Source organism: Peromyscus leucopus, chromosome 1, assembly GCF_004664715.2.
Source record: "Peromyscus leucopus breed LL Stock chromosome 1, UCI_PerLeu_2.1, whole genome shotgun sequence".
NCBI lineage: Eukaryota > Metazoa > Chordata > Mammalia > Rodentia > Cricetidae > Peromyscus > Peromyscus leucopus.
In genome coordinates, this window is record NC_051063.1 from 122246302 (window position 1) to 122261723 (window position 15422).

General features: G+C 47.4%; 1 protein-coding gene across 4 annotated transcripts in view; it reads right to left on the minus strand.

Moving 5' to 3' along the window:
- Positions 1-15422, minus strand: part of Sh3gl3 (SH3 domain containing GRB2 like 3, endophilin A3) — a 136062-nt gene that overhangs the window by 45901 nt on the left and 74739 nt on the right. For all 4 annotated transcript variants that reach the window (XM_028873806.2, XM_028873807.2, XM_037197799.1 and 1 more), the window contains exon 2: positions 1632-1700. In XM_028873806.2, coding sequence (XP_028729639.1) covers positions 1632-1700 — 69 coding nt within the window. The remainder of the gene's footprint in view (positions 1-1631; positions 1701-15422) is intronic.

Sequence of the window (15422 nt, forward strand, 5' to 3'; positions counted from 1 at the left end):
CATGAAAAGGAGCAAGCCAGTAAGCAACACTCCTCCGTGGCCTCTGCATAGGCTCCTGCCTCCAGGTTCCCACCGTGTTTGAGTAGGTGCTGGGAGCCAAATCCTGGTCCTCCACAAGAGGGGCAAGGGCTCTTACATGCTGAGCCATCTCTCCAGCCGGTTCTGAGGATCCAAGCATGCAAAGTCTGGAGCTATCCTCCCTGTGATTACCGTGTTCTAGGATTTCACTTTGAGAAATGTTTCCCCTATAGCCCAGTCCATGATCCCTTTTTTAACTGCACCCAAAGAACCTGAAAGGAATGAGCAGCACTGCCCGGTATCACTACTGAAATCAGAACCTCATTTCACACAGAACTCTTCGTGTGTTTCCCTTCTCGATGCTGACGTGGCTCCACTTAGTAAACTGATTTCCTCTGCTTTTCACTCTTACTCATCTCTTTAACTGGCTTCTTGAGGACGGGTGTCTGAGCCTGGCTTGTCGGGACTGCTGGAGCACAGCCCGTGACTCTAAAAGCCCCGATACGTACCTCCTGACATTTGTTTTTAAATTGAGCATCTGAATTGAAGAATCTCGATGGTAAAGAAGCATATGTCCTATCTTTATATATTAAGAAATTTTAAAAATCAATGTCAGATGTGTCAATGATGTTAAAATGTTGGTGTGGTTTTCAATTTGCAGAGATTCTTTTTTTCAAAATCAAACACAAAATAAGCTTTTCTTCTTAGGGTCTTAACATTTCTAGAAATTGTAGTCCTCTTGAGTAGAAAACGGGACCTTCCTGGAGGAAGGCTGGCCAGGTCCAATATACATCAAAAACGCCACCCTCCCAGGCCACAGCCCAGAGCTGGGCTTCCCTACACCTGCACTGCTGACCACACTCAGGCCTCTCTCTCTCTGGTCTGGGGAGTTATCAGAACAAGACTCTGCTCAAAGGGCCCAAGACAAAGGGGAGGGAGCTGAGCAGTGGACCCAGCTCTGTCTGCACTGAAGCTCTCTCCAGATAGGCGACCAGGGGACATGACAAGGGATGGATTCTACAGTCCTCTGCTGGCATGTTACAGTCCATCATTGACACGTCAAGCCAGTGATGCACTTCTAAATTATTCCATCTGCATATATGATTCTGAAAGCCTCACAGTTACAATAAAATAAAATAGCTTATCCGGGTTCACTCTGCTGGTTCTAATGGCAGAAAAGTATTTGCCGTGCAGCTGCTGAAACAGATGGGAACAGCATCCTAGATTCCCAAGTGATCAATCAGTTGCTATCTATCGGAAAACCTTGTCCCAGAAATACTTGACTCTCCAAGACATCGGGGCACAATGAGTTACTTTGGCCCTGGAGTTGCAGCCAAGGCCTGCCTTCTATGCATTCTGACTTCTGACCACTAGAGGGAACTAGTCAGTCACATCCCATTTCCTTGCTCAGCATGCCCAGAGTGGCTGTGGTTCAAGCCAGGGCCTGACTTGAGCTGGGAAGCATGGAGGTCCTGCCTTCGGGATTGTGCATTTCATGCTTGCATTTGAACATTCTGTATTTCCACTCTAGGTAATCTTCCTCACAGGAGGAGGTTTTCTCACACGGCCAGGACAGCTCCTTTCTAACCATTCACACGTGAGAACAGCCTTACCTTTTCCATGTCCATAAATACTTCATCTAGCTTCGTTCCTTCGGCACCACTTATTTTTTCACTAAACAGCTGCAAAAAAAAAAAAAAAAAAAAAAAAAAAATGCTTTATACAGGGATTCTTTATACTCCTTTCTCCGAAGTTAGTAAAACAAAAAACCGTGGAATTATCTTGGTTCTGTTGTTTGAATTTTAAACCAGGTCCTTTACGGAAACTCTCAGGGGACAACAAGACAGTAAAGGTGCTTGCCAGGCAGACCAGATGACGAGTTCTAGCCCGAGCCCATGTAAGGGGGAAGGAGAAAATCAACTCTACTAAGTTGCTCCCAGACTTCTACATGTGTACTGTGGTGCGCATGCACGCACGCACGCACGCACGCACGCACGCACACGCACAGGTACTGCCGCCCCATCACAACTGGCCACTCACTCTCCAGAACCACAGCCACCTAGCTGACCCACAGCTGAGGGAACACGCAGGAGAGTCTCATCTGCTGACCACATCCCCAGCCCCGAGAGCCTGAGCCCCCAAACAGTGCTGTTTTAAACACTAAGCTTGGGGTGTTCCTCAAGAGAATCCACCTGACAGAAGTTCTCACTTTTCAGGCTGAGGACAGGGTCAGACAGCCCCATCCCAACCCTTAGTATGAGGTGTGACTCTCAAAGGAATACATGAGACTATGCTCTACACCAAACAGTGAGGAGCAAAATCACCTCAAGTATTGGTTCTTAACTGTGGAGGTAATATTCTGAGTCTCTAATGGAGGCTACACAATCTCTGGCCTTCTATCTTGTTGCCATGGGAGATTGCAAAAGTGGCTGCCATGCTTTTTAGCTCTGCCCATTGAGAAACAGGGACGCCCATTCTATCTCCATTTGCTTTGGTCAACAAAACGGGGTATAAGCTCTGCTATGTGACTACTGAACTTGGCGTCAGATACTTTAGCAGTGGTTCTCAATCTATGGATCATGATCCCCACAGGAGTCAAATATCAGATATCTATCCTGCATATCAGATATTTACCTTACAACTCATGACTAGCAAAATTACAGTTATGAAGTAGCAATGAAAATAATTTTATGGCTGGGGGGTCATCACAACATGAGGAACTGTATTAAAGGGTCACAGTGTTAGGAAGGTCAAGAACCACTGCTTTATAGCTATAAACCTGTTTTATAGACACGTCTGGACATTCTCTGAATCCACAGTGGTCAAGGCCTAGGCCAGCCTGTAGGAGAATGAAAGACCACATGAGGGAGCGGAGCCTTCACACCTGGGTTGGGGTAAGTGTGTAACGCAGTAAAAGATGACTGGAATGGCTGTCTACAGTTCCTTCACTGTGGAACTAGAGAGCCCCATGCACGGATTCTGATCTTATAATATCCATTTAGTGTTGAGAGTTAGACCTGAAACCTCCTCAATTAGTTCTCTTGGTTGGGTAACAGCAGCTCTGTTTTCAGAGAGCATGGTGAGGCATACAGAAAAGGAGCATTTCTACTTCTGAGACCAGAATGAATGTGGTTTCCATTCCTTTCTTATTTGGAAAGAGATAATGCCTGGTTTTGTTTTCAGTACGAGTCACGGGTTAGAGTTGTGACAATTCATTTGCTTTACCTGGATTCTCCCAGGACATTTAGCTATTTTGAGATAGTAAGTAGGAATGCATACATGACATTAGATACTTAAGTCACTTGACCATTGAATGAGAAATTCCCCCACAGGTTTGGGGAAGTGAAGACTTGGCTCCCAGTTGGTGGTGCTGGGTGGGGAGGTGGTACAGCATTGCTGGAGTGGTGTGTCACTAGGGTGAGCTCTGAGAGTTCATAGCCTCAACCTAGCTTGCTCTCTCTGCTCCACGTTTGCACTTGAAGATGGGATCTCTCTTGCTCCAGCTACCTGCTGCCCTTTCTCCCCTGCTGTTATGGACTCTCTGGAACCATAAGCCAAAATAAACCCTTCCTTCTATAAATATCCTTGCTCATGGTGCTCTATCCCAGGAACAGGAAAGTAACTAATACAGCCATACACCATACCTCATCCCTGCACAGCCCTGCGCATCCAGCACCTGCCGTGTGCTGAGCACCGTGACTAAGACACCGTGATACGCACATTCTGAAGATGTTTAGGACCCCTAGAGGTCACCTCACCTCACTGTAGGGAAACCCAACTGAACTCTAAACATTGACATTCAAGTAAGCTTCACTTGTCGTCAAGGTGACTATATAAATTTCAGTTTAATTCATTCCCTATGTTCTGAATAAACACAAATGACAACTTAAATATCAAAAACAAGATCAGAAAGAAAAAGCAATATTAGAATCCAAATAAATCTTTTCCTAGTCCTGAAAACGAACTCAAACACAGCATGATGAGTAAAGGCTCAGACCTGCTGGGCATCTTGTCCCCACACAGGGGAAGAGGTCATCTTGTCCCCACACAGGGGAAGATGTGGAAACTGGGACTCTGGCTCCTGTTGGATGAAAAGGGACCTGAGAGTGTGCCACAGAATGAGAGTGTGGAATGAGAGTGCTCTGCCTACGGTCTGGGGAGAGGAAAGCAAAGAAGGGCGGGAAAGGAATTCAGATGCAAGCCAGTCTCTGCTGTCGGGTCTGGCCGTCTGCACCCCACCCCTGTGGGTTAGAGCAGATCCCCACAGCATCGCCACAGGAAAGAGACTGAAGCTGTGAGAGGGTCCTGGGCATCCAGAGGGGAGAAAGTACAATCACCAGCTCCCTGCAGCACAGAGAGGGTGTGAAGGGCAAAGGATATTTTTCCAACATTATTTATGCTAGATCTACATCCTAAACAAATATAACACCAAGAAAGAGAGGCAGAAAGATTATACAATAGAGCATGAATCCATTGTTAACAAGAGCTTTGTGAAACAAGGTGATAAAGACCTCTTATGAATGTTTAGGCCATGGTCAAAATCATTATGTGAGGGAAATTTTAATTAACAAATTGTTTGGATTGTTATCATCCAAAATAACAAAACTTTAAAGACCTATTTTTAAAACTTAGAAGTCTTAAAAACAACAACAACAACAAAAATGGTCTGGTCATGAAAATCTCAGTGAATGGGATTGTCCCAGTGGGGCTTCCATTGCTGCCACAGCATGACCAAAAGCAACTTGGGGAGAGTAAGGCTGATTTCAGCCTCTCACTTACAGTCAGTTCATGCAGGAAGCCAGGGCAGGAGCTCAAGGTGGAAACCTGGAGGAAGGCCCTGAAGCAGAACTCAGGACCGGGGGCAGCACCCCCTCAGTGGGCTGGACTCTCCCACATCCATCATTAATCAAGGAAATGCCCACAGACTTACCTCCAGGCCAACCTAATGGAGGTGTTTTCTCAATAGAGGTTCCCTCTTCCCAGATGATGGGACGTGTACCAACTTGACAAAATAACTAACTAGGCACAGGGGTAAACACCAGACTAACCAGGACAAGGGTAAACACCAGACTGGGTAGAGTCTGAGCAAGAACTAGTCAACTGGATGGTATTTAAGAGAATTATGAAAAAAAAAAAGACAAAGCACTTTATTTTCTAATGAAATATGAACTAGTCGAGACAGAGCAGAGAATAAGTGAAAAGCTCAAAGACGAAAGGCACCCCAGAAAAGAAAAGAAAAAAGAAAAAAAATCAATTATTTAAGAATAGGTTTTGCCGGGCGGTAGTGGCGCACGCCTTTAATCCCAGCACTCGGGAGGCAGAGGCAGGAGGATCTCTGTGAGTTCCAGGCCAGCCTGGGCTACAGAGTGAGATCCAGGAAAGGCACAAAGCTACACAGAGAAACCCTGACTCAGAAAAAAAAAAAAAAAAAAAAAAAACAAAGAGTAGGTTTTTTTTTCCTATTACACAAAGATGCAAATCTTTAGTTTTGAAGATATACCCAAGTTCCTTAGAAAGCTGAATATTAGTATTAAGATCTCAAAAATAAAATTTCCCAGACTACATGCGTTGGGGCCCACGAGGACACGAACAAACAACGTGAGCAGTGTGTGGACACAGATTTCTCCTCCGCTATGGCAGCCGCAGGACAGCATGGAGGATGGCTGTCAAGAGCTCGGAACCATGGAAACCGAGACCTTCGAGTCTCTTTAAAATGAGAACAAAATAAAGACATCCAGGCTACCACAGTCTCTTGTAGCTGGAGTTTTCTCCAGTCCTGCCCAACACCATGGACCCTGCAACCACTTATAAAATAATCACTCGGAAACTTATATTAATTAAACTGCTGGGCCATTAGCTCAGGCCTACCACTGACTAGCTCTTACACTTAACTCAGCCCATTTCTGTTAATCTGTATGTCACCACGTGTTTGTGGCTTTACCTGTTACCTTTACATGTTGCTCCCTGGACGGCTGGCTGGCGGCTCCTCCATTCCTCCTCCCTGTTTCCCCAATTCTCCTCTCTGCTAGTCCCGCCTATACTTCCTGCCTGGCTACTGGCCAATCAGCGTTTTATTTGTCAATCAATCATCCACAGCAGCCTCTACTAAAAGATAAGGCTAAAATGCTATTTCAAGGAAATAGAAACAAAACCAAGAGGGAAAGTGTGGTATACAAGAAACAGGTGATGGGAGTGGACAGTCTTGAGATAAATTAAACTATCCAGTAAAAAGAACCAAGAAAAATCTAAAGTCTGTGTTCATACAAACCCCAGAGGGATCAAAAGGTGAGGACAGGGCAGAGCTGCAGGCATGTCAAGCATGACAAAGTCCATGTGTTCACCAGGTAAGACACAGCTGTAACTTTAGACAATGGTGAAATAATGTATAAGAAGTGCCTTAGTTAGGGTGTCTATTGCTGTGAAGAGACACTGTGACCATGGCAACTCTTATAAAGGAAAACATTTAATTAGGGCTGGCTTACAGTTCTGAGGTTTAGTCCATTATTGTCATGGCTAGAAGCATGGTGGCATGCAGGCAGACATGGTGCTGGAGAAGGAGCTGAGAGTTCTATATCCAGATCTGTAGGCAGCAGAATAAGAAAGCCACTCTGGGCCTGACTTGAGCTTCTGAGACCTCAAAGTCCACCCCCAGTGACACACTTCCTCCAACAATGCCACACCTACTCCAACATGGCCACACCTCCTAATAATGCCACCCCCTATGAGCCTTTGGGGCCATTTTCTTTCAAACACCACAAGAAGCATCTCATTCTACAATTAATAGTTAACTATGAAAGCACAAAGCTCTAAAAGAAAGGCTGTGTGTGGTGTGATGTGGTGTCCTTACCAACACAAGGGTAAGGATCTCATGTAATTCAAACCAAAGGAAATGAAGAAAAAGTGTTCAGAAGGAAGCTAAGGAATGGCCAGTGGAAGAGTAAGACAGTTACAGTAAGTCCCAGGGGCCAATCAAGGTGTGGATTAAGATCACTATATTAAGGATCAAGTAATGGAGGGGTTTTCTTGCTTCACTGGTGGTGCTGGGAATCAAACCCAGGGCTTTGTACCTACCAGGCGAGCACTCTACTGAAAACTCAGCTACAAAAAGTTTCTAGAGTCACATCTAAAGCAAAACATATGGAAATATTAAAAATAAATAGATAAATATATACATACTAGGAAAGTACTAACCCAAATAAAACTTTTAACAATATCAGACAGGAAATATTTCTCTGAGCAAAGCACTGATTGGGATCTCAGGCCGACAATAAAAGAAGCAATCCGCACAATTCAATCATAATGATACTGCATCTATCAAGAGCATTAATTTATATATGTGATACATGGCTTGAATAGTCACATTAACATTGATCAAATGTATGCATATTGCATATAAATATGTACCCTTTCAGCCAATAAGTTAAAAAACGTGTTTTCTTCAGGAGTACAGACAGAACATGAAAAAAAAAAAAAAGATCATGCCCAGGTCACAATCAATATCACAGAAAATATGGGTATGTGATTTGGGTTATGTTTGTTGTTGTTGGGTGGTGGTTGTGTGTGTGTGTGTGTGTGTGTGTGTGTGTGTGTGTGTGTGTGTGTGTGTGTTGTACAAGTAGAGTAGGAATCAACTGTAAAAGTGAATAGATAGGGACAAAAGTTTAGAATTCTGGGGACTAGGGAGATGGCTCCATTAGTAAAAACCATGCTGTAAAGACACAAGGACCTGAGTTTGAACCCCAGCAGCCATACAAAAGCCAGTCAAGTGGTGTGCACCTGCGGAAAGCCATGCAAAGCAGTGAGAGCCTGTGACTCCAGCACCGGGGAGGCAAAAGGAGCCTCTGGGGCTTGCTGGTCAGCCAGTCAGCACAACTGGAAAGCTCCAGGCTCAGTGAGACATCCTCAGTGATGGAGGGTGAATAAGGGAGACACATGATATGAACCTTTGGCCTTTACACATGTACACACACACACACACACAAAAAAAAAAAAAAAATATTTAAACATTAGGGCTAGGAATGCCTTTAATTCTGACTTTCAGGAGGCAGAGGCAGGGTATTTTCTGTGAGTTCCAAACCAGTCAGGACTACATAGTGAGCCATAGTTAGGTAGGTAGGTAGGTAGGTAGGTAGGTAGGTAGGTAGATAGATAGATAGATAGATAGATAGATAGATAGATGATAGATAGATAGATAGATAGATAGATAGATAGATAGATAGATATACATACACACAAATGAAAACCCAGGAATGCAGCAAAAGCCATGTTTAAAGGTCACCAGGTAACTTTTAAAACAGAAAAAGTCCTTTAGCTTGTGCTTTGTATCAATACAGCATCATTCACATCATTCAGCCTAAACCAACAAACCTACAGCACTGCAACCCAATGTTTCAAACTGACACAACATGCTTTAACTAATTGCCCAACTTAGGTAGTCTGCCAAAGGTGCAAATACAGTATGTTAGAAACACCATGATGGAGGCCTAGCCAGCCACGTAACCACTGAATAAGCACGCTTCCATGGCAGAGAGATGCAGAACCTGCCACGAGAAACCACATGGAATGGGGCAAATGATATAGGGAAGTTCCCAGGATGTTCCAGAAGAGAGCCTAGAAGGCTGATTACTTCACCAGGCAGGAAGTAGTGTTTCTGGAAGAGGGGAGGATAGACAAAGCCATGACATTAACAGATCTAGTAAGGAGGCAGCATTATTAAAGAGTGACGGTACTAAAGACTAACCCCAAATGAGAAGGGTCAGATGGCCAGGTCACACAGTCGGGCAGTCACACAGGTGGACAGTCACACAGGTGAGCAGTCACACATGTGGGCAGTCACACAGGTGGACAGTCACACAGGTGAGCAGTCACACATGTGGGCAGTCACACAGGTGGACAGTCACACAGGTGGGCAGTCACACAGGTGGGCAGTCACATCACACAGGTGGACAGTCACACAGGTGAGCAGTCACACATGTGGGCAGTCACACAGGTGGACAGTCACACAGGTGAGCAGTCACACATGTGGGCAGTCACACAGGTGGGCAGTCACACAGGTGAGCAGTCACACAGGCGGGCAGTCACACAGGCGGGCAGTCACACAGGCGGGCAGTCACACAGGTGGGCAGTCACATCACACAGGCGGGCAGTCACACAGGTGGGCAGTCACATCACACAGGTGGGCAGTCACACAGGTGGCAGTCACACAGGTGGGCAGTCACACAGGTGAGCAGTCACACAGGTGGGCAGTCACATCACACAGATGGGGGGTCACACAGGTGGGCAGTCACACAGGTGGGCAGTCACACAGGTGAGCAGTCACACAGGTGGGCAGTCACACAGGTGAGCAGTCACACAGGTGGGCAGTCACACAGGTGGACAGTCACACAGGTGAGCAGTCACACAGGTGAGCAGTCACACAGGTGGGCAGTCACACAGGTGGGCAGTCACATCACACAGATGGGGGGTCACACAGGTGGGCAGTCACACAGGTGGGCAGTCACACAGGTGAGCAGTCACACAGGTGGGCAGTCACACAGGTGAGCAGTCACACAGGTGAGCAGTCACACAGGTGGGCAGTCACACAGGTGGGCAGTCACACAGGCGGGCAGTCACATCACACAGGTGGGCAGTCACATCACACAGGTGGGCAGTCACATCACACAGGTGGGCAGTCACACAGGTGGACAGTCACACAGGTGGGCAGTCACACAGGTGAGCAGTCACACAGGTGGGCAGTCACACAGGTGAGCAGTCACACAGGTGGGCAGTCACACAGGTGAGCAGTCACACAGGTGGGCAGTCACACAGGTGGGCAGTCACATCACACAGGTGGGCAGTCACACAGATGGGGGGGTCACACAGGTGGGCAGTCACACAGGTGAGCAGTCACATCACACAGGTGGACAGTCACACAGGTGGGCAGGTCACACAGGTGGGCAGTCACATCACACAGGTGGACAGTCACACAGATGGGGGGGTCACACAGGTGGGCAGTCACATCACACAGGTGGGCAGTCACACAGGTGGGCGGTCACATCACACAGGTGGGCAGTCACACAGGTGGCAGTCACACAGGTGGGCAGTCACACAGGTGGACAGTCACACAGGTGGGCAGTCACACAGGTGGGCGGTCATACAGGTGGGCAGTCACACAGGTGGGCAGTCACACAGGGCAGTCACATCACACAGGTGGACAGTCACACAGGTGGGCAGTCACACAGGTGGGCAGTCACATCACACAGATGGGGGGGTCACACAGGTGGACAGTCACACAGGCGGACAGTCACACAGGTGGACAGTCACACAGGTGGGCAGGTCACACAGGTGGGCGGTCACACAGGGCAGTCACATCACACAGGTGGGCAGTCACACAGGTGAGCAGTCACACAGGTGGGCAGTCACATCACACAGGTGGGCAGTCACACAGGTGGGCGGTCACACAGGCGGGCAGTCACGCAGGTTGGCAGTCACACAGGCCAGCAGGTCATGTGCCACTCCTAACTCTGAGCAGTGAGGAGTTTAAGCAGGTTAAGTGTAGGAACAGATCTGAACTTCAGAATCACAGTCAAGTTGATCATAGGGAAGGACCCTTGGAAAAGAACCAGATGGACAGGGTAATCCAAGAGATGACAGGTACTATATGGTGAGACCTGTTAAAGGACCGTTTTGGAATCCCAGCTTCTTCAGCGTCCTCACCACAAAGCATGCATCTGACTTGGGCTAGACAAACACCGTAACTCTGCCAACCAGACCTGCCTCAGGAGGCCTGGGCCATCCACCAGACCAGCCTCAGGAGGCCCGGGCCATCAACCAGACCCGCCTCAGGAGGCCCGGGCCATCCACCAGAACCGCCTCAGGAGGCCTGGACCATCAACCAGACCAGCCTCAGGAGGCCCGGGACATCATCAGATGGAACCGTGTCTAGCTCCAACTTGGCAGCTACAGTCACATCAGAAATAGGAAACTGAAAACCACTTTCAAGGGCTCTGAGAGCAGTGACAAGCTGTGAAAGAAATGTACCTGGGAAACCAAAGCTTGTGTGTGGGGGTTTCCATCTATATGCATCAGGGGTTAGCGGTAAAGATTATCATAGCCTTGGCTGCCCTCTGTGCATTTTCATAGAAATCTGGACTTCTCCATCTCTTCCATTTTTTGAAAAAAGGACTGATTTTTTTTTTAATTGTGTGAGTGGGGGCAGCCTCTGAGTCCAGAAGAGGGCATTGGCTTCCCTAAAGCTGGAGTGTTGATGAGGGAGCTGGGAACTGAACTCAGGTCCTCTGCAAGAGCAGTATGCACTTCTAACCACTGAACCATCTCTCCAGCCCCCACTTCTTCATTTTTTATAAAACAAACTAAACAACAATAAAACCAAAATCTCAGAAAAATGAAAGAAAAAAAAAGCCAAACATCTACATAGGGGTTTTTGAAATTGTTCCTACATAGTACGTTTTCCAATGTGTGTCTGAAACCAGAGCTCTGTGGAGAGGGGAGAGGGCTGGAGAAAAGCTCTAGGCTACATAGACTTAGAAAGACAGGAAGAACAAAAAGTGAAAAGACTTCTCTACAAAAACACATTCAGGGGATTTTAAATGGGCACTTCCAGGTGTTCAAGGGACGTGTTGGACGGACTTGACAGTGTCTGCCGTCTAACGTCAAGATAAATCTCCGAGAGCAGTGCTCCCCAGCGATGTTCACCCTCTCTTCCGGCTCCCCGGTCTTTTCTTTCTGCCATTCCGCTGCTGTGCATACTTCCATCAGCTGAGAAAATATGGCAAGATTCAGCTCGTCAACCGCGCGGAAGGATGAGCAAGAAGGGTCGGTCTATGAGCTCTTCAAACTGCAAATCTTAAAGCTGGCTGTGGAGGCTCCAGCGCAGCGGAGGCTGAGGGGCCAGGGATGGAAGGAGAGAATTGGGGGGGGGTGCAGGTGCTTCTTTGTTTGCGGAGGGGGGGAGTTGGGGGGGGGAAGACTTCCTGTCTTGTAACACAGGATAGAAGGTGAGCAGAAAGCTCCAGCCTGGAGTGAGCCGCCCGCCATCTCTCCCCCGTGAGGTTGCAGAGCACACTGTAACCAAGGAAACCAGGATTTAAGAGGCCACATTTCTGGGAAACAAGGAAAGGCACACAGAAGTGACCCTGACAGGCTGTTCCCTTTTCTCTGGGTGCTTGTAGCGTGTCCTTGCTGGCGCAGGGGCGAGGCTTAGAGAAAACAGCACAAGAACACTGATAAGGCTAAGGACCTAGTCAGAGACTGTCACTCCACCACAGCCAGCAAGACACAAAAACTGGAGCTTAGGATTGTCCAATGAGAGACCACAGCAGAGGGGATGGGAAAAGAGGTGTGCCTCCTCAAAATGCACATACCGAATCACTAATGTCCAAAGTGGTCATGTTAGGAGGTGGGGTCTTGGGAGAGAGTGGGTCAAGGGTGAGGTTCTACTTGGATAAAACCTCTCGGATTGTGCTACGCATCTCTTTATCAGGGAAACCCCAGGACACCCTCTTCTCTCCAACCACAGGAGGACACAGAGAGCTGACCATCTGTAAACCATGAGGCAGCCCCTGGCCAGACACTTCACGTGCCTTTCCTAGGGACTCCACAGGCCACAGAACTCAAAAACCGATGTCTGTTTAATCGCCCACTGTGTGGTATTTTTGTTGCGACAGCCCAGGTACAATAAGACAATACCCAAATGGCCAATAAGCATATGAAAATATTCCACCTTGGTTGTTATCACTGAAATACAAATCACACCATGATGAGGTGCCACGACATTGCTATCAGAATGGCTAACACTATTTTAAAACATGAATGTCAGGACAAGTATTCCCTGAGATTAATGGAGCAACAGAATACTCATGGGTCGCTGGTAAGAGTCCACATTGCCTGAACAGCTCTGGGAAACAGTTTGGCGGCATCCACCAAAGATGAATACACCAGTCTACAAACCACTACACTCTGTGACTCAGCGATTACCCGCTTAGGAATTCACCAGCAGAAATTCATATAGAAGCAGCATTGTTCAAAAGAGCTAAAACCCAGGAACAGCGCAAATGTCCTTTGCAGCAGGGTGAACAAGTGAGAGGACCATTGCTGTGTCTGCACTACGGCACGGAACAGGAGCTAAAAGGCAGAGGGTCTCGGGCGACAAGAGTCGATTGCAGACAAACGTCTCATCAAGGGAGCTCATTGTGCGGCCTAGTTTTTGTGTTGACTTGACACAAGCTAGGGTCATGTGGGAAGAAGGAATCTTAATGGAGAAAATGTCTCCCTAGGATTGGCCTGTAGGCAAGTCTGCCGTTCATTTCCTGAGTGGATGATATCAGAAGGTCCAGCTCACTGTGGTTGGTGCCACCTCTGGACGGCTGTCCCTGGATTCCATAAGAAATCGGGCTGAGCAAGCCATGAGGAGCAAACCAGTAAGCAGCACCCTCCATGGCCTCTACATCAGCTCCTGCCTCCAAGTTCCTCCCCTGTTTGAGTTCCTGTCCTGACTTCCCTTGGGGTTAAGACTGTGATGTGTGGAACTGTAAGCTGAAATAAGCCCTTTCTCCAAGTTGTTTTTGGTCGTGGTGTTTTATCACGGCAACAGAAGCCCAAACTAAGACAGGAAGCTGTGCCAAGTCATGCGGTATCGCTAACAGATATGATCGTGTGTTTTTGGAAGGGCTGCGGTAGCCTTTGAACTTGGGGCTGGAAAGCCGTTGAGTGCTCAGAGCCCAGTGTGCTGTTCTGTGTGGGAGGCTGAAGAGAAGTTGAGAGAAATGCAGATGGCGGAGGCCTGGATTGTGAAGTTTCAGAAAGAAGTTTGAGAGTCCCTTAAAGACTCTACCAGGGACATTCGAGATGTTGAATTAAAACTCTGTGGTGTCTGGTCACCTGGGATTAACAAGTGACCTAAACCACTGGAGGAAAACTTCTGCTTTGCTGGGACAACTGATAATGTCAGCTGGGGCTGAAGAATCAGCTTTGATTGAGTCTCTGAGATGTGTTGTCCTAGGGTTGGCACACAGAAGCCAGAGTCTAGAGGGGGCTGAGGCTGCGTCTCATGCTGGCAGGTGACCTGGTAGTGTACTGATTTTGAATGAAAGAAGGGGCTCTGGAGAGAATTTGTGCTTGGCACTGCGTGATGTAGCTGGAGTCCTTGAAGAGAGACCATGGGAAGGTGCAGCCTCAGGGGCAGCGGAAGACCCCAGCATTCTGGAGATGGCAATAGCATGAGACAACCCCCAAGGACAGCAGAAGCCCTGGAAGGAAGCCAGCCTGAGCCTTGACACGGGGCTCTGGAGGGCAGGCCTGATAAAGGCAACTCGCTCCCAGGGCCCTCCAGAGCCTCTGAGTGGCTCCTAGACATCAAGCACTCAACTTGTAACACTGTTTTGGTTTTTTTCAAGACAGGGTTTGTTTCTCTGTGCAGTTTTGGTGCCTGTCCTAGATCTCGCCTCATAGACCAGGCTGGCCTTGAACTCACAGAGATCCACCTGGCTCTGCCTCCTGAGTCCTGGAAAGGCATGTGCCACCAACCACCTGGCCCAACTTGTAACACTGTTAAAGTTCGGTTTTGCTTGGATTTGATGTGACTGTGGCCTTGTTCTCCCCTTTGGGAGACTTTAGAATTTTACAGAGACTTTGGATATTTTAGAGAAATGAAAGAGACCTTGATGTTTCAAAGAGACTGGACCTTTAAAAAGTCTGAATTTTCAAAGACTGCAGAAGCTTTAAAACTTGGAATGTTTTATACTGTGATATTGATAATAAAGATTTGGGGGATAAGAAAGAAAAGGGAGGTTAAGACTTAATAAGTGGTAAGTTTGTGGGCTGAGTTGACAAGTGGTCAACTTTGCTAGTTTTATGTCAACTTGACTCAAGCAAGGGCTGTGTGGGAAAAAGGAATCTCAGTCAAGAGAAGACCTCTACAGGACTGGGCTTGGAGGCAAGCTGGTAAGGCTTTCTCTTGATTGAAGGTTGATATTGGAAGGGTCCACAGGTTGCTTCTGGTTATGGTGTTTCATCATAGCAACAGAAACTCTAAGACTATGACTCTTCTGCTCTGTGAGTCTAACGACAGACGGTCCAAATATAAAGAAGAACATGCTATGTTATTCTAGTCCATAAGTCAAAAGTAGAATCTACTGAATGTCTAGGACTGGAGGGATGGCTCAGAGGTTAAGAGCTCCTGCTGCTCTTGCAGAGGACCCGGGTTTGGTTCCCAGCACCAACATGGTGGCTCACAACCATCTGTAACTCTAGTTCCAGGGCAGCTGACACCTACCTTTAGTCTCTGAGGGCACCGAGCTTGCACATGGCACACATACATACATGCCGCCGGCAAAACAGTCAAAACACAAAATCTTTTTTAATAGAATATACTAGAAGTTAGTGGTGGAAATCAGTGTTACTAAGTT